The 22853-nt window shown below is 42.4% G+C and overlaps 1 protein-coding gene across 4 annotated transcripts in view; it reads left to right on the top strand.

Annotated features, from left to right (window-relative positions):
- The window catches only part of MUSK (muscle associated receptor tyrosine kinase), a 57376-nt gene extending 34839 nt beyond the window's left edge, over positions 1 to 22537 (top strand). For 2 of the 4 annotated variants that reach the window (XM_056513648.1, XM_056513649.1), the window contains exons 10-17: positions 3770 to 3945; positions 4362 to 4385; positions 7380 to 7468; positions 7815 to 7974; positions 9231 to 9414; positions 9749 to 9940; positions 15962 to 16110; positions 17907 to 22537. In XM_056513648.1, the coding sequence (XP_056369623.1) occupies positions 3770 to 3945; positions 4362 to 4385; positions 7380 to 7468; positions 7815 to 7974; positions 9231 to 9414; positions 9749 to 9940; positions 15962 to 16110; positions 17907 to 18583 (1651 nt within the window). In that variant the 3' untranslated portion in view covers positions 18584 to 22537. Of the gene's footprint in view, positions 1 to 3769; positions 3951 to 4361; positions 4390 to 4816; positions 4839 to 7103; positions 7129 to 7379; positions 7469 to 7814; positions 7975 to 9230; positions 9415 to 9748; positions 9941 to 15961; positions 16111 to 17906 lie in introns of all 4 variants that reach the window. The other 2 variants (XM_056513650.1, XM_056513651.1) reach the window with 2 other exon arrangements.
- The last annotated feature ends 316 nt before the right edge of the window (positions 22538 to 22853 follow it).

The raw sequence follows: 22853 nt of genomic DNA, 5'->3' as shown, positions 1-22853 counted from the left end.
CTGACATCCCTGACTAAAGTGCACTGCTTTGTTCCTGTCTGCCTTGAAACACATTTTAAAATACTATTCAGATTTGCATTTATTGGAAGAGTCACCACAACCCTAGTGTCTCAAATCAAATCTTTTCTACAGACATGGCAAGCACACTGCTTGCTGGACTTGGGCCAGATATCTAATGGCAATAATTTCTCCAGTTATGTAGGGGTTTTTTAGGATGACTAGCAGCATGTTGTTTTTGTAATTGGGACCTTTTTTTTGCTCCTCCTTTAATATCTCTAAAGCAAAGGCGCAGGGGAAAACCACAGTTGAATATTGACCATGCCTTAGGTCTCTATTTGATATCTATGCTGCCTAATATTCTACCATCAACACAGGGGTAGCATATATCCTATAAAAGGTTATGTGCAATATCCAGAGATAATCATGCAACCAAGTACTACAATTTGCTTTTTCCTGGCAGGCTCCTCCCTGACACTTCAATATTCTGCTCTTTGTCATTGTGCCCTTAAACACATGAACGTGGTGCCTTTTTTCAAGATCTGTGACAGTATTTATATCTCAGCCACACATGCGCAGCACATTAGTCAGCTGAGGGTTTTGCATATTGCTCTGCAAGTTATTTTAGTTAGATCTTGGCCTTGCTTCATTTACCCCTGCTCGTGAGTGGCCCTGCAGGACCAGAACTCTCAGTGATTTGACTGAAGACCTGTACTTCTGGGGCACTTCTAAAGTCAGTCAACATAAATATGCACTTGATCTTGATGCAGCTGAGCTAACAGTTACAACATTTGCAAATATGTCAGAATGTCAATGGGCTTGCCTGGAACCATTTTTCTTTGAATCCATGAGTCAATGTTGGTTTCTATTAATTATCTCTCCCTCCTTTACCCCCTCCCCCCATCTGATTTTAATGTAGCTTTCTTCATAAGAAAAGTCCTGGAATAACATCCTTTCCAATTCCTCAGAGAACATCAGCTGGACAGCAGCTCTTCCAGAGCCCAGTATTCCTTTTGATAACTCAGACATCTAATATATCCTTCTTAATGGCTGAGAGAGGTCTGGGGGCTCTTGAACACATCTCACATGGTCTTGGTTACTTTTCAACTCTCTTAACTACTTTTTACTGACAACTTTATAGCTTTCTGCAGAAGCTGGCTAGACTACACAAGTTTTCAGGTGAAATATTTCATGTGTAAGAATTTAACTCTCTCAGATGTCGTGGAGTTCTCCCAGTTTTTGAGGGACATACTGCCCTCAATGTGTGTCCATGTATTTTTATGTTGTTATTTATTTTCTGCACCAATTTTTCTCTTTCCACGTTGGTTTTCAATATTCATTTGGTTTGGAAGCTAGCTAGCAAGAATAACAACTGATAGGCTAAGTAAACATTTTATAAAAGTAATCAGGGGGTAAAATAAAATGAAATTAAACAGAAGGACGCATGAGAAGAAAACATGGGAAAAGTTCACTTAATGTAAATTTAGATGCAAATTGATTAAAATGAGAGTTCTTAAGGGAAAGTGATGTCTTGTCTCATAATTCTTAAGTCTGATTAAGTCTGCCTCTTGTTGCTGGCTGCTATTGGAATAGTAGAAGTACCCCCTGTTTCTGTTTCAATCACTGCTGATAGGAAGTGATCAGGCTGTAGGGAACACTCTTGTGTTGGGGAAAGTCTCTCTTTGTTTGGCTCTGTGTGTCCCCACTTCCTCTTACACAGTCTCTTGCATTTCTCTAGAAACACTACTAGCACACTTGCTGTCTTCTGCCATTACTGTTCTTTGTCCATCTGTCATTTACATGACATAACATTTCTAATAATAGCCTGAAGTAATCTTTGCATGTGACCTCAGCAAACTCTCCCTGCTCAGCACAGGTGCTACACCAATGCTATGAACCCAGCTAGAGGTGACTGATCATCCCTCCCTCTGGCTGCTTTGCCATTCTTCCAGGGGGCAGATAACCTTCCTCTAACCCTGGAGCAGACAGCATTGCAGAAGAATGGTCTTTTGCATTTTGGAATTGAACATCGAATAAAGGGCTTATTTAAGGATGCCCAGTATGCAGGAATGAACAGAGTTAATTCAATCCAGATCTCCCAAGCCAGTGCTTCAAATGCAAAAGTTTTTCTCATTTCTTTATCTAAGTATTTCTTTACTTCACAAGGTCATTCCTGTTCCACATGTTGTTTAATGTAAAAAAGATAAATTTGCCATCTGGCTGCATTCTGGCTTCCATTGAAGGGAGGAAGGAATAAACCAGGACTGGCTAAAACCAAGCACAGAGCAGCTGGCATTGATAACTTCAGTGTGCTGGATTAAAAGACATCCATTACTGTCACAGAAAAGCTGTTGCTCTGGGAGAATTCCCAATAACCTCCATCCTTCAGGTGTTCTAGAGTGTTTGCAGTTGTTAGCCACTGCTGAAACTCATGACCATCTGCTCTTGCCAAAACCATTGTGTAATTAAAAAGATTGCGTCAAACCACCAGGTGGTGAATTTTGCTGTATTCCTCACTACAGACCCCAGAAGTACCTTTCTCCATCATTGTGTGATGTTTGGAAAGGTTGTGGATCTGAGAAAGACTTCAGTTGAGCTGTGCAAAATAAATCTTTGCACATGATCCTAACGCTGATTTTGCAACTCAGGCTCTCAAGAATGACTACATGAATAAGCAAATCACTAATAAATTGGCCAATATAACAAATCCACAAAATCCCCAGTATGGTGTGCTTTCTTTTTTTGTTTCTTTTAATTTTTTTTTCTAGTGCAGGTATTTCTGCCTTGGACTTCTACACAAAAAAGGTTCTCATATAAAGCCCATTTAAACATCCAAAGCATCCATTTTTTTGTTAGTGAATGTTTCACATTTTTATGGAGTTATACCTTAGATGGGAGACAGGTCACTTTTTTACCAGGCAACCTAAAGCTCTTACTGCAGGCATCTACAGTGGAAAAAAATGGATTTAAAGTTGTCTGTCGAGCCAATAAAAAATACTATTTTTTTATTCAGTGAGATTAAAAGTATGCAAAATGTTTAATATAAGATTAAGAATTGAAGTTCACCTCTTTCTTTTAGTAGATGACAATGTACAATTTATAGAAGCTAAGTGAGATTTTTAGAATAGAATTTTTAGAACCGAAAAATTTTGACTCTAGAAATGAGAGGGAGACCATTTATAAGAGCATGTAGTGACAGGACAAGGGGGAATATCTTCAACTGAAAGAGAGTAGGTTTAGATTAGATATTAGGAAGAAATCCTTTGCAGTGAGGTGGTGGGACACTGGCACAGGTTGCACATATAAGCTCTGGATGCCCCATCTCTGGAAGTGTCCAAGGCCAGGTTGGATGGGGCTTTGAGCAACCTGGTCCAGCAGAAGATGCACCTGTTTATGGCAGAGAGTTGGAGCTAGATGATCCTTCATGTCTCTTCCAACACAAACCATTCTATGATTCTATGATGTTTATTAGTAGAAGATGTCAAAAAATCTGTAGAAAAAGATAGGAATGGACTCCTCATAGCTTGGTGTGTTTTGAGAATAACCTTGCTTCTTTAATAATGTAGGTTTGTATGTTTCTTAAAAAGGAAGCTGTTGCATTTCATACAGATTCCTTCATGGTTTGTAAGCCAGATAGACTGGCTTTAAAAAGTGTCACCCTGTTAATAGATTTCTGTCAGCCTGCAAAACTCCTGCACATCACTGCTAAGTGCAGCCGTTCTTTTCAAGCCATTGACAACTGTATTTCACTGTTTTTTGCAAAAAAATGTAGAGAGAATTGCCTTGCTGTAAAGGATCTCTACTGCTTTAAGGAATGGCTCTCAATGGAGGAGAACTCTCAGAAGGGGATTTACAAGCCAGGGCTGATGCTGCTCACTCTTCCTGAATGCAACAGGTTGCCCAGCCTGCACCAGAATCCCAGCTCCTGCACCCGCATCCCTTTCTTTGGTAAGGTGGCACATGCTGCTTATTGTCCAGAGAGCTGTGTTCTTGGTAAGGGAGAGGGGAAAGGCATGATCCATAATTTACAGCTAAAGTAAAAGCCAATGGTGGGTTCTGTCCTGTCAACACCTGTGCATGGAATTGTGACAGCTGCTTTGGCTGTTTGTCTCTCTCATGCAACTGGGGTGTGGGAAAAATCCCTCAAATAAATAAAGCCTGGATCTTTATTAAAAACATCATAACAATCTCATGAACCAGTCTTAATAGTAGCAAAGTTGCAACTCAGGTGCCTTTGCAAACAAACAAGCTGTTTTAGCACTGCTGGGGAGGGAACTTTTTCCTGTAATGTGCTTGTAAGTGACCATCCAGTGATATTGCATCCTGGACGATCCCTCCTTACATCTTGTCTTGTCTTTTTACAGATTTTAAGAAGGAGAACATAACCAGTAAGTAGACTGCTCCAGACTCTATGTTTTTAGAGATGGGCATGTTATTCTTCCTTGAAGTTGCCATTTGCACAGTATTTTTGTGTTTTCTGCTGGCACTGGCTGGCTGTATTTATTACTGAGGGATGTCTGAGTTTCCACATCCAAGGCATGGGGAAACACATTTTCAGCTCTTTGGAGGTTGGGGAGACCATGGGCTGGTAACCTTTTATGAGAGAGGCATGGTGGTTCTAGATGGTGCCCTTCCCTCCAGCTGTTTCCTTTTGTTTCTACCCATTGCTTCTCGTTCCCCTCTTCCCATATTTGTATTTCTGATTCTGAGGTTGTCCCAGCCTTATATGTTAATATATGGTTACCTGTGTCAGGCTGGCTTTGCAAGACCTTAAGCTCCCGGCACTCTCCTCACCTCTGAAGTCTGTTCCTTGTATGAGCCTCCCATGACCAGTGGTGAGAGCCAGACATCCCCTGCAGTGCTGCTTTGACTTCTGTCAGGCTCCCCACCCCACTGCTGGTTGTGGTTGAAACATGCACACCCAACTCTTCCACTCATGTGCAATTGCAGTTTCAAGCTTAGCCAATGAACTCGCCTCATTGGAAAAAGGAAGAATCTCTCTCCTGCCAGGCATCTAAGCAGGTGAGGTCTGCAGATTTGGCAGTGGCAGGCACCTAGGCAGCTTCTATACGGAGAGACAGGGAAAGTAAAAAAAAAGGAAATCAAGAATTTTGTGGACCTGGGGGACTGGTGATGCATCTATGGAGACAAGGGCTTCAGCACCCTCTGGGCCAGTGCTTACAGCCTGCAAGCACAGCCATCCCTGCCCTGGTGGAGGCAACACAAGAGAGGGGTGTCAGCATGTGAGTGGAGCATTTATGGGATGGCTGCAGGCTCCCCACAGATGTTTCAGGATGTATCCTCTGTCTTCTGTGTTTACATGACCTTCCTTGTTCACCTTCCACAGCATTTTCCCAGAGTGGCATTGCCCAGATGTGCAATATTAAGATCATGAACCAGGAAGATATAACAGTAACATTTTAGTAATATTGGCCCCCTTTTTTACTTCAGACCCACTGTTATGTGCGCAAGGGTTTGTTGAGAAAGAACTGAACTGTTTTCTAGTTTGCTATCAAATTATTCATTAATGCCCAGAAGGACCAGCTATATAATTCCCTCTGTCCTCATTGTAGCAAGACAATCTATGAAAGCATCTGCATTCCCAGAGTATGAAGGATTCAGAAGTTCTTTCTTAGTGTTGTCCTTGCCCCTAAAGCTCTCCACATTCATCTTTTAAGGTATTCCACTGACATTTATTTCAGGCAGAAATAATTTTTATGTTTATTACTAGCTGTGTCATGAGGCATGTTTTAGGCACTGCTTTTCTTGCCTTTGAATGTGAAACAAGCAAAATTCTGGGTTCAGGTACACAAGTATGTTCCAGGACAGCTTAACAAGATTTTTTTCACCTCTGCAGAGCAGCAGGTGCTGGTCATTTGGAGGCTGCTATCTTATTGCAGATGTGAGTCATAAATGGCGTCTATGAATTAGTCAAAGAAACCCACATTAGAGTATTTTACTTTTCATTTGTGATGGGTTTAAATGTTCCCATAAAGTCCACAATCATTCCTCTGCTGAAGTATTTGGATGCCTCAGGGCTACAGGAACTCGATCCTTTGTTTAAGCTCACTCTCCTGGAGTTAACACTTTAAAGGCAGTGTGTCTACCTATGTGTATATGGTGTGTGCTACCTGGTGAAACTTCAGAGAGTTGAGCCTATCACAATTTAGAGCTGCAATCCTGAGTGCAGTGTGTGATGCAAGAAGAAAACAGTGGATAGTCATGATGGTGTGTTCACTATAGTCCTTGTACATGAGAAAGAGTACAATCCACAAAGACACATAGCCTTGTGTCAAATCTAGGTCAACCCTTATGCAAAACTTTCAGGAAGATGAAAAATATTTGCTTTAAAAGTCATTATTTTAGAACACATCATGTTTCTTCTTCTTTTTTCCTGAGCTGCGAGTTTATGAACATAATAGAAAACAAAATTATGACAAAAGAATTTGCTGGTTTGTTAATTTTTCTACCAAGGCTAATAATACAGTAGACCCCAATATATGCCATCTATCACAATGTTAGCCTTGGCTCAGCTGAGTTTAGAGATTAGCTACTATGTATAGAAATGTGTAAGGCTACATCTCCTCTGCTGTCTTTCTGCTTCCTAGATTATACCAGCATTAAAGTCTCCTATTAGGACAGATGTATGTGAGGACACATATCCTATGAGGACATTAATGCATATTCCTGCAGTAAAATCTCAATATTTTCTGCCTAATTTTTCTGCATCTGGAACAAGCATCTGTGTATGCTAGTGACTAGGCTATCTTCATTATAAAGAACATTGTTTTATACTGATACCATTCCTTAGATTATAGTTCAGATCATACTTCAGGGTATGGTTTCCATGCATGCTGAAAGCCGTAGGCTGTTTCCAAATAATCTAAGGGGATAAGCACTGTACAGAAGCAGGAGGGCAGCTTTATGAATCCCAGCTCCCTGCTACCAGCCTGAGGAATGTGAGTGTCTTCTTATTAGTGCCCCAGTAAGAATGCAGGCTGTGAATCATGTAACCAGTGCTATGATTTGCTTTCTGCCTTGGTTTGGCTCAGGTGGGTACAGTGTGGTTCTGCCCTGCACTTTCTGCATTATGAACTGTGTTGCAGCCCAACTATCACAGGCACATGGCCTGTTTTCTCCATCTGAGAGCTGCAGGGCCCGCTTTGAAGTTTCATCAGATTTCTTTCTATTGAGTGCAAAATCCATTAGAGTGTAAACAGGAGGCTAAGCAGTACCCTTCCTGTGTTGTCTAGTCCTTCTGTGTGCTTCAGATCTGATGCTGTCAGATGGTCTCATGTAACGATACGAACTTTATTCCTGTGAGTCTCTGCTGCAGGACATGGTCTGGAATGCCTTGACCCCATGTTTTTTTTCTCTCCCAGGGACATGCTACAGCGGCAATGGCCAGTTTTACCAGGGCACTGCCAATGTCACAGCATCTGGCATTCCCTGCCAGAAGTGGAGTGAGCAGGTGCGTGTCAGCGTGAGTCCTGGAGAGCTGTGCTCAAGGTTTACTTTTCTAAGGAGGTTCTCACAGTCAGGCAGCCCAATCTCAGTAAAAGAGATGAGCAGGAACCAGGCTGCCTTCATTCTTGAACTCACTGGTGTTTTACAATCTCATCATATTTCAGTCTGCAAGTTCCCCTTACTGTGTCAAGATGCGTCCTCTGTCATTTCTGAAAGGCTATTTCAAGAAAGGCTCTGTCTTGCTTCACTCCTTTTTTTTTTTTTTTTTTTTTTTTTTCCCCATTTTGTTTTAATAATAGTAATAGGGAAAATCATGCTGAAACACTAACACAATTTGCTTCCTCCCCAAGGCTCCCCATTTGCACAGGAGGACTCCTCAGGTTTTCCCTGAGCTGTCTGATGCTGAGAATTACTGCCGCAATCCAGGAGGTGAGAACGAGCGTCCCTGGTGCTACACAAAGGATCCAGCTGTGACCTGGGAATACTGCAGCGTGTCTCCCTGTGGAGACGGTAGGCAACTGCACTTTACACTTTCTGCCACTGTGGTTTGTTTTGTGGCCATGCAAGGTGTTTGCATCCTGAGCACACCAATCTGTTTTGCATTCTGGATTCAGCTGATTCTGGGTCTTCTCACAGATCCACTCAGTATCTTTAACCAGCAGGTTTAATGTGCCACATGAAGAGGGGAAAATGAAGACAGGCAAATCAAGCACCTTGCCCTAGCTTATATAAATGCCAAAGATGAAGTGAAATGTTCTGTGGTATTCTGAAAAATTAATTTGTCACACTATTTAGAAGGCAGGATTTGTTTTCCAAATTAATTTAATTTAGGGTGATTTTTTTTTTTTCAATAATAAACCTCCCCAAACCAAAAATAAGCCTAAAAAGGTGGAAACATCTTTGTTCTTTCATGTAGAAGCTAAGTCTTCCTTAGCTATTCTTGTTCCTTTTCCTTCTCTACCTCTTGTTCAAAGAACAGACTAATTTTTGAAAAATATTTTATCCAAGATTCCCTGTTTCTGGATTTCAGTTCTGGGAAATAAGACTGTATTTGGAAACTTCCTGCATGGGGAACAGGAGTTGTATGGACTTAAGGAAACACAAGTAATTTTCAATTAAGAAGAAGAAGAGTTTAAATTTCTTTCTGTTCTCACTCATTGCATGCAGATAGTAGCATTTTCTAGAATGTCTCTACCTACTCCACAGATAGTTACATAGGTTTTTTTTTTCCTAATAATACAACCAAGTGTGCTTTAAACTAGTTTTTCATATTTGCCCCACAAACACACTGAGATGCAAATTGTTGGGGGCAAGAGGATATTTTGGGAAAGTATCGTTCTGTACTTACTTGGTCTTAGACTCCTCCTTGCAGATTTGTTTTGGGACACATGATACATTGTGGTTTACACTGTGCACCATTGATATTTCCCACTGCAGACATTACTATATTTGAATACTGTTGAGACTATCAGATGTGACCTCCCATTTGTAACTCCTTCAAATATTCTATATCAAAACTGTGTTCCCAGATTAGTGGGAACTATGTATCAGACTTACCAGATGTTGGATTTTCACATGTGGCCAGCAAAAACGGGTTTTGCTTCCTGCAAACCAAACTTCCCTAGTACAGTCCACTCATGTGGTCATATGGTTGCATCTGTAATGTCAGTAATTCCCAGGATGACAGGTTAGATCTGTAAATTCCTCTTAGAGAAAGCTCTATAAACTAGCAGAGGCATAACCCTCTGATTTTATTTGCATTACAGCATTGTTATCACTGGGAACAAGAAATGAAGAGACTCTAAATCTTCCCCCTCCTCCTCCATTTTCCCCTACATACTCCATGACTGTTATCATCTCAATCATCTCCAGCTTCGCTCTGGTTGTGATCTTTGGCATTATCACCCTGGTTTGCTGCCGTCGTCGAAAACAGTGGAAAAACAAAAAAAGGTAAAGCTTGGAACTTAATTCAGTGCAAGAAATGCTGCTTTGAAAAAAGGGCTTTCTTCTTTCTGAGGGTGAAGTCCTGTGAACACCTGGTAGGGGACAGCAGCCTTCCCTTTGCCTGCAGCAGCCCAGTGTAAGTTCTGTCAAACTCCTGTGCCAGAGCAGAAGGTGGCCTGGTGACTAGGGACATGGCATGACCTTGCTGCAAGGTGTCTTCAGTACCCCTGCTGCACCTTCCTCTTCCATCCTGAAAGAAATAAGCTCAGGAGGAGCTGTAGCTAGTTTTCTCCCAGTTGAAGGCTGAGCACACGCTGACCAAATTGCTCTGCTGTTTCAGAGAGTCAGAGACCCCAACTCTCACCACTCTGCCCTCCGAACTGCTCCTGGACCGGCTGCACCCCAACCCAATGTACCAGCGCATGCCTCTTCTCCTCAATCCAAAATTGCTTAGCCTGGAGTATCCCAGGAACAATATTGAATATGTGAGAGATATTGGGGAGGGAGCATTTGGGAGAGTCTTCCAAGCCAGGTAAGCAGCCTTTTTGTGAGTCTTATCTGAAGGTACTTGTGAAAAGTTGGCACTGGAAATCATCCATCCATCCATCCATCCATCCATCCATCCATCCATCCATCCATCCACTCAAAGGCATGTGTACCAAGTGGTACACAACACTCAGATTTGAATAATTGTTTTATAGCAGTTTTCCACTGCTATCTGTCAATATTTGTTTAACTTTTGCCACAAATTACTCTTTTCTACTCTCTAGTAGGTGTAATGCCTTGCTCACATACTAAAGTCTGGTGTAAAAGTTCAGCTAAATTTTGCCAAGAGTACTGCCTATGACATGACCTATTATGAAGTTCTTGCATTTCCCAATATTTATGAATTGTCAGTGTGTGGTGATCTCCATTATAACACCAATACTCATCTGTGTATTACCACAGAAGACATTGTATCATGCCACAGTTCAGTCCCAACCGAATTTCAGTTTGATTCAGTGGCAAAACCAAACCAAAAGTCCCCTAAAAACCTTCCCCACATAGGCCAATGGGGTGTTGGGGGGAGGGGGGTTCTTGTGTGTCTGTGATGTCCCAACCTTAACGGGAAATGCACACCCAGGATTTGTAGATGCTCATGGGTGAAAGGAACAGCAAAAGTCCGGGTATCTGCAAAAGTGTGCAAATCTTTATTAGTAAATTACACACCTGCCATGGAAATAGCTATTTTATAGGCCCTGACTTCCTGTATAATCACAGGGCAGTGGGTTTTGAATAACAGGGTAGTGGGAAAAGGAAGGGAGACAGAAAGATGGATTAAAAATGGAAGGAGAGAAAGAAAGAAAGAAAGATCAGTGAGAGATCAGTGGTCGTGCCTCCACCATCAATTCAGCTGACAGGAAATTTAGGGTCCTGGGGCTTTGTGAGACTACCTTTTTATGGTAAAATTTCTGTGCTGTGGAGCTAAGTATCTTACTTTCTATAAAAGTGAGTTATCAAGGGCAGCCCCTTCTCCCTGACCTTTCTGGAAATTGTTTGGGGGCTCTGGGGGTCTTGGGTGCTCTTGATCCTCCCTTGCAGTCCATTCCTGCCTGTTTCATGGCCTCATTCCTGCACCTCATGTACAGTATTGTGCTTATCTCCAGGAGACAGAACAAGGGCACTTGCCTCAGAAAAATGTTGCCCTGCCTCTCCATGGTCCATTTCTCCAGGCATAACAATTTTTGGTTGGCTCCATGGCTATCTGAATATCAGTGTTTGAGTAACACACATAAATTTCCTTATCTCTAGACTTCTACAGTGTCCCATTTAGTTAGTTTGTCACTTTTTATTTTTTGGAATTTTCAGCCATCGTTGCCTGTTTTAAGATAGTAGATGACAGCCCATTTCTGATAATATCACGGGAGGTAAGATTGTGCAGATTTGAAAAATATTTAACTGACAACCCCAAAAATGAAGAGGATGGAAGGTGTCTAGTTTTTCTAGATAGAATCCATAATTTCTGCAAGACAACCTTTGGGCATAATGGTTTCCTCCTAAAGTCCCATCTCCAAATTCCTAGAAGAAGGTGTAGAGGCTGTATAGTTCTCTGCTTAGTCAGGGCAGTTATCTTTGTCCTTTGCAGTTAACAAGTATGGGGCATGGCTGATTTTGTACCTGTATCTGAGTAGTGTTATGATAACCTCACAGAAACCCAGGGAAGGATCAGAGTCCTACCATGGGCCAAGATCTGCTTGGTGAAATGTTTCTGTTGTCAAAGCAAAGGACTATCCTTGCAAAAAGTAGTCATAATGCAAGAATTTGTAATGTTTCTAGTTAAGCTGTTGATGTACCTGCTAGAAAATAAGTTCCATTCAGGTTAAATGTGTTACAGCTGGGAAACAGTTTCAATAACTGCGATGGATATTTTTTTTTTTTTTTCCTAATGAGAGATAATTATTTCTAATGGAAGAAAAGCAGGTAAACTTTTCTTTATTACAGACAGAACTAAAATTAACAAAATTCAAAGGGTGTGCACTGGGATCATCACAGATGCCTAGCCTGTGACGAATTGTTAGCCTGGATGGCCAAATGCATCTGGGCTTGAAACAAGAATAAAGCTATTGAAACTGCACAGCAGCTGTGCTGGTGGCACTGCACACCAGGGGCACAGGGCAGCTCTTGCCCCAGCCTCAGCACTGTGCTCAGGGTGCCCTGAGCATCACCTTCCTGGTCATCTGCAGGAGTCTTCACCTGTGTGTGAGCAGGGTAAGCATTCTTCTTTCCAAGCCCTGCTTTGGCCCTGCTCTGGGAGCTTTAGTACAATTTGAGTGCTGAGCTCAAAACGACTTTCACAGATATCAAGCAAGACTTAAGGGGCATTCAAATGTCACTAAAGTGCTAGTTAAGCAAGTGCCAAAGTGGTGTTAAAATCTTTTATGTGGATTTCATCCACTTCAGCACTGCAATGTCTTTCATTTAAGACTTTTTGTCTTAATTGTCAGTGGAAACTGAGAGAAAAAGACCTGGGATAAAAAAAGGCATCACATCTTACTTAGCATTTGCAAAGTGATGAGTATCACATCCTGAGAGATGATTTTTCTCTGTGCCTCAAGGAAGGAGCCACAGAAATATTGCTTCTGAGGGACCTCCTTTTTTTACCATCTCTATCAAAAGTGCCTCCAGGGCTTTATAATTCCTTATAATAAGCTATGGACATTTCTATGCACTGCTGGCAGGCTGCTGATCCACTAGTACAAGCTGTGTGTCCATCCAGGTCACTGAAACTATCAAAACTCAAATTATTGCCTTCCCATCTCAGAGGATAAAATGTACTTTCCAGTGTGTGTTAAACGGACATCTTGAGCTAAGTTTAGCAATCCTCTTACTTCTCCTGCTCTCATGTTTCTTGCTCTTCTGTAAACACAGCTCTGCACTCAGTGCCAGCGATGCCTTTGCCAGTTGGCCTCTGCGAGCTCTGATTCAGTGTTTACTCACTCCTGGGTCAAGCAACATGTTAGGACAGGAAGTGTCTAGCTATCCTTTACTAGCTTCTCCTGAAAGGCTGCTGTCTTCACCAGGAACAACTTCACACTTGGAAGGATAAGGAAGTAACCACGCTTAAAGCAAAATTCAGGACCTGGCTCAGGTCTGTTCCAGCTGGGTCCTTGTGGCTGATTCTCCTCCTGGGAGGACCATGCTGGCCCCACAAGCCACCAGAGCACTGGTGCAGTTCAGTGCAGACCAGCATGCAAGTTTTCTCCCAGAGCTGGAGTTGTATGGTCCAGGCTAAGACTGAAGCTCTGGACTACCTAAAAGCCTGGATGTGGAGTCTTCACTAGTAGGCTGGTAGATCTACAGTACAAATGCACAACTTGTTGTCTCTCCTTAGGGACAGGGCTGTTCCTAAGGTAGGAGTTTCTTGACAAAAGTCTCCTCATGTTCTCTCCATCTGCAAAGGGTATTTCTTTGACCTGCTGTCTCATATATTGCTGAAAAATAATGTGGGTGTTCATTAAAACCTTCCCTTCCCCAACCTTCCCTTTCTCCTCAAAAAGTGGCCCCTGCTGATTCAGAACAGTCTCCTGCTCACATATTAACTAAACCAAAGGATAGGGCAAAAACAGGTTTCCACCAGACTCAATAGATGTTAATTTCATTTTTTAATGATCTAAGAGAAGCTGTTATGGTGAGCAAGATGGGGACAGGACATAGTCCCAAATACAAATTCAGACTGTTCCTCATTTTTTTACATATTTATTGCTTTGAAAAGAAAACCTGACTGGGAACTTAAGTCAGACATTCTCTAGACAGGCTCAGGGTGAAATTCCTAACTGCACTGCTGGTTAGTTCTTTGAACAAGCATGTACTTAAATGCCAATTGATGCCTCTGGTGCACAAATCCATTGGTGGTGAAGCAGGCAAAGGGCTGTTGCTGTCCACCCTGTCCACAAACAGTGTAAATTTCTCTTCAGCTTTCAATTAACTGCAAGAGAGATTACCTAAGGTAATTTATTTTGATGCTTCCAATTAACCTACTTTTTGAAAAACAGTGCCCTTTCTGACCCTCCACCTGAATTCTCCAGGTTCAGAGGCAGTGGTTTCTCACTGCTACCCTGCAGATGTGCCCCTATCATTTGTTCAAGGACTGTCTTTAGGGCATGAAAGGGGTCAACTTTGATAGCTGTCTGCCAAGAAAATCTCTGCCTCTGTGCTAGGTCAGTGAGTTTTCCAGGTCTGCTAAGAGCTGCACTGAATAGTCACCATGAGCTACCAAAGGTGATATTTCTGGCTTTTGCCTGAAGACCAGTTAAAAGACTTTGTGCAGCTTAACCTCACTCGGTTACATTTAGGTTAGTTTACATTACAGGATTCAGTGAAATTGGTGATTGGGTGTACATCAGCAGGGGTGAGCTTCTGTCTCCAAAGCAGACAGGACTGAGCTCTGCCTACCCACTTTGGCACTGAGAGGTCTGCTAGTCAGGGATGAGTGGCAATCCATGAGACTATTTGGAAGACATAAAGGGATCCTATTTTTACTTTTAAATTCTCTGTTGCTTTGTTCAAGCTGCTACTGCTGGCTCTAGTGCTGAGAATTGACAGCAGGTGGTAGGTGCTCATACTCTTCCCCTCCTACTAGGCTGGAAACAGCTGCCAGCACAGGGGAAAAGAAGGAAGATATTGTGCTGTAATGGAGGCAGTAGCAGACAAGTGTGAGGTCTGATCCTCTGCTCTGGCATGCCAGACCTCCTTGCCTGAGTGTCTCAGCTGTGATCCAGCCACCTGTGATTCCTTTCTTGATGGACACCCTGCCATCGAGTGACACTTGACATTTACATCATCCAAGTGCAACTGTTCCAACTGCCATGTGTCTGAAGTCAAAGACAAGGAAGCTGGAAGTTTGCTTTGGGAATTGGAGTCTCCTCTAGGAGCTACAGAGCAATAAAATAACCTGGCATTTGAGCAATGGGATGGCAGTCAGGCTGGTGTAGTAAACATGATACATAAATGGGCACCACCCTCCGTGGGCTCTGGCTGGCTACCTGTATGGAATGTGTTTTACCTGCAAGGCCCCAGGGAAGAATTCACCCAGGAAACAAAATGTATGTCTGAGGTTCAGTCCATGTTTGAAGAGTGGAAAATTACTCTTCTCCAACAACAGCTACTCCTAAATCTTTGGCAAGCCCATCTAATTAAGGGTGCAGGGACCTGTAGATAAGAAAACAAGTTTGTTGCTCCATGTCAGGATTCGGTTTCCTAAGTATTTGTGTCTATAAGCTTTAGTTGAAGATTTGCCAGTGTCAAAATATGTGTATTTACATATTAACTTGTTCTTCAGACAAAGCATCAGTTTGCTTTGTCCCTTCTGTCCTGTTGTATTTCCACAAACCTTGTCAGAATATTAATTGTTTTCTAGACCTCAGCTACACCACATTAAATCGAGCTGAAATTAGATAATGTTTTTATAACCTGTTGAATTAAAGGTGCATACACGTGCCATACATACATTCACAGAGAGCAGTAACAAAAGGCTATTTTCCTTACAAAACCAAGGGAACACTGTAATTGTTACTTTCACTCTAACAGTAGGCAGATATAGCAAAGTCATCACTGTGTGTGAAAGGAAGCTATTCCATTCATTCACGGAAAATAGGTTTAATTTTAACTCAACCATTACACCTCAAAAGTGAATTGTTTGGACTGAAGAGTCCACTCTGCCCTCCATTAAGTTTATGATGTGATCTCCAGCCTAGAGAGAGACTGCTTCTTACCAACCTGGTACTTATTTATGTCTTTACCAGACATGGTAATGAGTCTGTAAGCTGCAGTAGACAAAAAATTTATATTGAGTTTAGTCTTGTCTGAAACAAATTAAACATTTCTATAATATGCAATGCATATTGCAGACCTAAGAGATGAAACTGGGCTTTAAGGTTCCTTCTGTTCATTCTGGGGCCTTCCACCTTTTTTAATTGTTTTTTAGTCAGCCCCTCCTTTTGTACCAGAAACAGAACCTATATTTAGTGTGCATGTATTCATCACTGATGGTTTCCTGTCTTCCCTCTCCTTGCAGGGCCCCAGGGCTGCTGCCATATGAACCTTTCACCATGGTAGCAGTGAAAATGCTGAAGGAGGAAGCATCTGCAGACATGCAGGCTGACTTTCAGAGGGAAGCAGCTCTCATGGCAGAGTTTGACAACCCAAACATCGTCAAGCTTTTAGGTATCTCAGTGAGGCATCCTGTTGCCTTAAAGGATGGTGCACCACATCAAAACCTCCCCATGCTGCACTATGTGTACTGCTGGCCATCTTGCTACCTAGCTCTGCTTCCAGTCTAATAACATTGACACAGATGTCTTACAGGGAAGACGTGAACTTCCTGGAACTGTGATTTATTTTGTGGATACTGAAAAGAAACAGCACAATTCTTGCTAGTTTTATAGGTCCCACTTACTTCTGTGGTGTCTGAAGTCTTAATAGCATTTAAAAAACCAAAATCAAATGAACTAAAATAGCCAGCCACAAAAACAGTCTCTTCCTTTTCTCATCTGAAAGAACATCCTTCTTTGTTGGATTCTTTTTAAAAATCTTGCCTCTGCAGCTTGGCTGTTAAGACATTTTCTAAGAAGAATGCTGCTGACAAATATTATTTTAGAGAACTGTCATTTTTTGTCTGAAGTAAATACTGCTGGTGACCCTTATCTAGCAATCCTGCTCTAAGTTTCTATGTGCAGATCTGATTCTCAGGAGCATCTGAGATCTTAATTTATTTCAGTAGGAAGCTCCACAACATTTTGAAATGGATAAATCACAGTTTTGGGAAAGGTGGGTTGACACAGGTACTTTGGCTACAGAAAAGCGGGAAATTCACCAAGCTCAACTAAACTTTGTGATAATTGTTAACACATTTTAGGCCAAAAAAGGTACAGGCACAAACTAGTATCTCATCATGGGGAGGTGGAGAAACAGCCCCATTGTTGGAGACAGCTTAGATGATAAATCTCTCACATACACTTGCCATGCTTGTCAGATCCTGATGTCATCAGATTGGGAACAACCGTTTGTTTTTCCTCAAAGATTCAAATACTAGGTCATCAATCAGAATTCCAGATTTCACAAGAAGTTGCATCACCAATTGCTAAATGATAGCTCTAAGAAGGCAAAACACATACATTTTAAATGTTGGCCCTTGCTGGTTAGCAGCTTAATGACAGGAGCACAAATAGTACCATATCAATGTATGATCTGTAAGACTCATGAAACTGTGGCTAATGCTGGCCCACCAATAAAGCTGATGAAGAGCCAAGCATGTGCCCTTCAGTGGGACTGCATTCTGCATCTAACAGATATGGTAAATGTCTCCTTTCTGCTCTTTTTGATTTGTCTTTCTTTCCTTTTTGAATATCTGTCATGCCAAAAGTAATTCCTCAATCAACATTTTTTGCATGAGTTGTCTAAAAAAAAGAAAAATCGATAAGGGCAGGAGTTTCCTTGCAATTCAAGTGTTCCATTGAACCCTTGAACATGCGCCTTGTGAATGCTTTTGAAGTCTTCCTGCTTATGTGTCATCCCTACAACAATACTATTGTAATAATACAATAATCACAACAAATAAAAGAATTAAAAATAACATTATCAGAACTTTAACAGTTACTTCTTGAAGCTCCTTGCAGTTGCATCTGGGAAGAGGCAATACCTTTGTTCATACTAACTTCAGCAGGACTGGGCTCCTAATCAAGCACAGCTTCAAAAGTCTGTGTTTTACCTGTGATGTCGAGATAAACTGTGCATGCAGGCATGTGTGTGATTTGTTAGCATTACCCACAGAGCTCAGCATTATATCCCTCTTGAAGGAGCTACAAGAGAGGCAGCATGCATGATGGGTGCGTACAAAGTGGGCGCTACGGTCACCTGTCTCTCGGCATTGTTGAAATTGCATAAGTGTTTTGGACTCTGTGGGTTCTGCACAGCCCAGTCTCCCTGCTCCCCGGGTGACCTGTGTGCTCTGTGCTCCGCAGGCGTGTGTGCGGTCGGGAAGCCCATGTGCCTGCTGTTCGAGTACATGGCCTACGGGGATCTGAACGAGTACCTGCGCGACCGCTCGCCGCGCAGCCTGTGCAGCCTGGCGCAGGGCAGCCCCGAGGCCAGGCCTCGCCGCGCGAACCCGCTGGCGCTGGGCTGCACCAGCCAGCTCTGCATCGCCAAGCAGGTGGCTGCCGGCATGGCCTACCTCTCCGAGCGCAAGTTCGTCCACCGGGATTTGGCCACCCGGAACTGCCTGGTGGGGGAGAACATGGTGGTCAAAATTGCCGATTTTGGTCTCTCGAGGAACATGTATTCGGCCGACTATTACAAGGCAAATGAGAACGATGCCATCCCCATCCGCTGGATGCCCCCTGAGTCCATTTTCTACAACCGCTACACCACCGAGTCTGATGTGTGGGCCTATGGAGTGGTGCTGTGGGAGATCTTCTCCTACGGCATGCAGCCTTACTACGGGATGGCTCACGAGGAGGTCATCTACTACGTGAGGGATGGGAACGTCCTCTCCTGCCCAGACAACTGTCCCCTGGAGCTCTACAACCTGATGCGTCTCTGCTGGAGCAAGCTGCCTGCCGACCGGCCGGGCTTTGCCAGCATCCACCGCATCCTGGAGCGCATGTACGACAGGGCCGTGGCCAACATGTCTGTCTGACCGATGCATTTCCTTCCTTGTCTCCTGTGCCACCTGTCCAGACTGACTTGGATCAGCCCACGGACTCCTGACTGGTGGTGGCTTCACACAATGTCCCACTGGGAGAGGAGAAACAGCTTGTTCCAAGCAAGAAATACAGACTGTACCGTCTGATGGTTTCCTTGAGTGGGACTGTGCCTACCAAACAGCAGGGCTGATCCTTAGCCACTGAGACAGGACTCCTCAGGTTGGTGAGAGTGCTGGTCATGCTAACTCAGTATTTATATTTAGCATTTCCAGGAGCACAGTTACCCAGGGAAGGCAAACCAACGTTTCTTCCTAACCACTCTTTCTTCCCTTCCTAACAGATCCCATCACACCCTTCTGCATTTACACTCTTGTCTTTTACCTCTGTTTCCCCTTTCTCTTATGTTTTCAGGTATTATTTAAGCAAAAAAAAAAAAAAGATTGCAGAGTTCAATCTTCTTTTGGGGATACTGTTTATTATTTTATTTTTGCATACTGTTTACTATTTTGTTTTTGCATACTCAGTCCTTTATGCAGAAAAAGGATGTTTCTGAAGCCATAGGCCACTTTCGTCTTCCTTTTAACTTCCACTCTCTCTCATTACAATAACACTGACAGAGTCAAAATAGGAGCCTGCTGGACCATGAGCAGCCACCTGCATCGTATGCTGCAGAGACAGGCAAACTCCTGTCAAGCATGACACTTTCCATTTTCCAATGTGGGAAATCCAGAGTCATGTTCACTTGATGTTTGTTAAAATCCCATCTAAAAGCTATCCTTAAGCATTGCAGCACATCTCTCCTGCCTTGCCCTGAAGCAACAAAGAAATTTGGTGCTAAAGGAGAAATTAATCCCAAAGGCCTGATGCTGGACCTTGTAGGCATCCAAGGTGTATCTATTTACTACTGTGTGGTCCTCACCGTGCCAAAAGTAGGAAAAAATACATCCTGTTTTTGCAGAAGTGGGGCAGGTCGTATTGTTTATTTCCTTTTCCATAACAATCTTTGCCTCCTGTTCCTGGTTTTCCTCTCCTGACAGAGTCTTCTAAGTCCCACGACAATATTGACTGGCTACCTTTCCTTGTGCTGCAGTTTAGAGACAGAGAAGTAAGCAAGGTGGATGTCTACCACCAGTGTCCTCCAGAGACAATCTGTCAGTTAGGAGAAGGTGGAGAAAGTGGGTTCAGACAAGAATTGCAAACTGACCATCTGCAGGGCAAAGATGAGACTGCCTCTATTGCACATAGCCTGCAGCCCATCTCCACACACCAAAGGTTTCCCTGCTAAAAGTTCTCCAAATTGTAATGGATACTTCAATGCCAGAGAAAATTTTATTCCTCTGGTGGCAGGTGTAACCTTTTAGCTCCTTGTGAAGTGATGAGCAGAGCCTCATTGCTGATACAAAAAAAAGCCTGAGGCAGGGATGTGCATTATGTCTGAAAAACAGGAATGTGACTGAATGAGTGTTTATTGTGGCTTCTGTAACCAGGACACACTGCTTTAGTTTACCCAGAAAGCAGTTGCAGAGAGCAGCTATCTATGGTTTCTGAAAGTTAAACTTGAAAATGTCTGTGAGCCATCTTAAAGAGCAGAACTAGAAAGACCATCCTTTCCTCTGATGTTCTCCTGTTTGTTTGGGTTTTTATTTTGTTGGTTTTGTTGGGATTTTTTCATATAACCACAGTTGGTGGCACAACTGCATATTTTAATATTTTCTGGCCACTGGTGTCACTTTCACTTGGAGCAAAGAGCTTGCAATTACCAAAGACAGTGGCAAGAAAAGAGGTTTGGGCTGCAAAATGTTGAAGTGCTAAAATGATACCTACACAGTGAGCACAAAATGGCCAGTGCTGTCTTTCCCATTTAGCAGTCCTACCATCATGCTGCTATGACACAACATTTTACTGAGGTTTGGATGCTAAAGAAAAATACCCTCAAAAATCCCAAAGCCCTCAATTTCAATAAAAACTAACTGGAGTTCCGTATATAGCTCCTATTATTTAATTCTGACCATCCTGCAGTGTGCACTGTTAAATTTCTGTTAGGTTGTACCAGTTCCCTGTCTGTTTTCCCTGCTCTGAGGAGGCAGAGATAAGGAGGCAGGCCTGGAGGGATGGGGGGTGATGCTGAGCGAAGCCCAAATACACACCCCAGGACTTGCATCATCTCTGTAAGGGAGGATGCACATTCAAAATACTTGAATGGTAGTCAAGGCATCAGGCATTTTGTCACCCTCTTTAGAGGGCAGAGTCAGAAGCTGTGTGTGGGCCCAGGTACCCAGTCCCTCCTCTGAAGCTGGAATGATTCTTACGCTAAGCAAAGCTCACAGTAAAACCTGCACCATGTATTAAATGTAAACAAACACACCCACTTACAGTGTGGAGGACAGTCTACCTTTCTGCCTTCTAGGATCCTAGTGCTGGCTTCAGTTGTTCATACTCCCATTCCCCCAGGAAAATGATTTTAAAACCATAATCACAGTTTTCTTCTTGTTAGCTGCCTGTACACACGCTTTAAATTTTCACTCACTTTCTTTGTGAAAGAAGGACTTCCATAAACTTGGAAGTGTAGCACTTCTCATCTAATTTTCCTAGTCCAAATGCTTCTCTCAGTGGCCCCATATTTAGGATAAGAGTGGCAAATTTGGTCTTCCTTGTCCAGCATTCCAGCCTTTGCTTTATAAGTATGTACTGAAGTGTGAGGTAGTCAGTGTCTGCAGGTCTGGAGGGAAAAATCTTGCTTTCTTGCAGGAGGAAAGAGATGATTTCAAGGCAGAGTCAGAGAAGCTCTCAGCAGCATGCTCTCCAGGGATGGTAATCCATCCTGCGTACCGATCCAGCAGGAGGGCTTAGCACCTAAATGGTGCTGTCCTTTGAGGATTAAACTGTAGCAGGACTTCTGCTGTCTTAGTGTGCAGCTGGATTTTACCGTTTCCTTCTGCTGTATGCTTTCCAGCTTGCTAGGAACTGGGGGTTAACTGCTTTCATGACATGCCTTCTTTCACAGATTTTTTTTCTCCTCCTTATTTTTAAGATTCTGTGTCTTCATTCTATGTCATACGGTGTGCTAGGCCAGACTCTTCTAGACTTTCTGCACAATTATCATGCAATATAAATTATTTTGAATGGGAGTAAACAAAGGGATTATGAGAGAGTAGAAGAGCAAGAAAAGTTTGTTACTAAAAAAGTTGCTTGGAAGCAAAAATATTTTGCTTCTCTAGTTTGGACTTATAATTCATGTGGAGAGAGAGGATGAATCAAAAATTACCATTTTTGTGTTCATTTTAGAATATTTGTGTGCTGCAATGTAGAGCACTTTTCTACATTCAATTCTGTCCATACTGGCCCCAAAAATATGGAATGCTTCATGAATTTGCATGTTGCCCTTGTGTAGGGACCATAGTAATAAATGAATTTAAAATTAACCTTTTTGGTGCTTCAGTTCCCATTCCCACTGATAGCAGAGGGAGCCAGCAGTCTGGGGTACTGGATGAGAACCCCAAAAAGAAGATTTGCAGCACATTTGGTGTACCCATTCCCTTTGCAAGTCTCCTGCCTCCAGCACTGGCAGCACGTATACATCTTTATCCTGGGTGACATACTGTGAACTCTGACCAACCAAACAGCACAGAAATCCTCTCATGTTCCTGTGCCTTTATTTGACAGTTGCACTTAAAATGCATTTTTATAAGCATAAAGTCCATAATTGATTGAACACTGTTTGCAACATGATCAAATTTGGTTCAGAGGAACTTCCTCTCAAACACTCTGTGGGCTAAACGTAACTGTCTTGTCTCATTTACCCAAGGGAATATACTAATTATTATTCTGTGATTGTTTGTTATACCTTCATGAATGATGGCTTTGAAAGACATCCCTAGCAGAGATGTACATTTCTCATTATCTCAACCTGTGTAAGTAAGTAATGTGTGCAATATTTTATAAAATAAAGAGACATTGAAAAGGATAATACTAATTCTGTTCTCTCTGTTCTCTACCTGCTCCAGTATGGTTTTGGGATTTCTTGCTTTTGTTTTTGTTTTGAGGGCCTTTTATGTTTGTTTCATTTTGGTTTTGGTTTTAGCTTTGTTTCATTCTCATTTTATGTTTTTGTGTTTGTTTTTTTTTTTTTTTTTTTTTCTGGAAATGGATGTATTTCATTTTATTAAAACATCTTTGTTACAGCTTTAATATAATGGTGGTTATACTGCAGGCAATTGCAGTAATAAGTCAACTTATTATGTGTGCTCAAAGGCATGTTGTTTT

This window comes from Oenanthe melanoleuca, chromosome Z (assembly GCF_029582105.1).
Source record: "Oenanthe melanoleuca isolate GR-GAL-2019-014 chromosome Z, OMel1.0, whole genome shotgun sequence".
Taxonomy (NCBI): domain Eukaryota; kingdom Metazoa; phylum Chordata; class Aves; order Passeriformes; family Muscicapidae; genus Oenanthe; species Oenanthe melanoleuca.
Note: the sequence above shows the minus strand (reverse complement) of the source record. Positions and strands in the feature narration are given on the sequence as shown.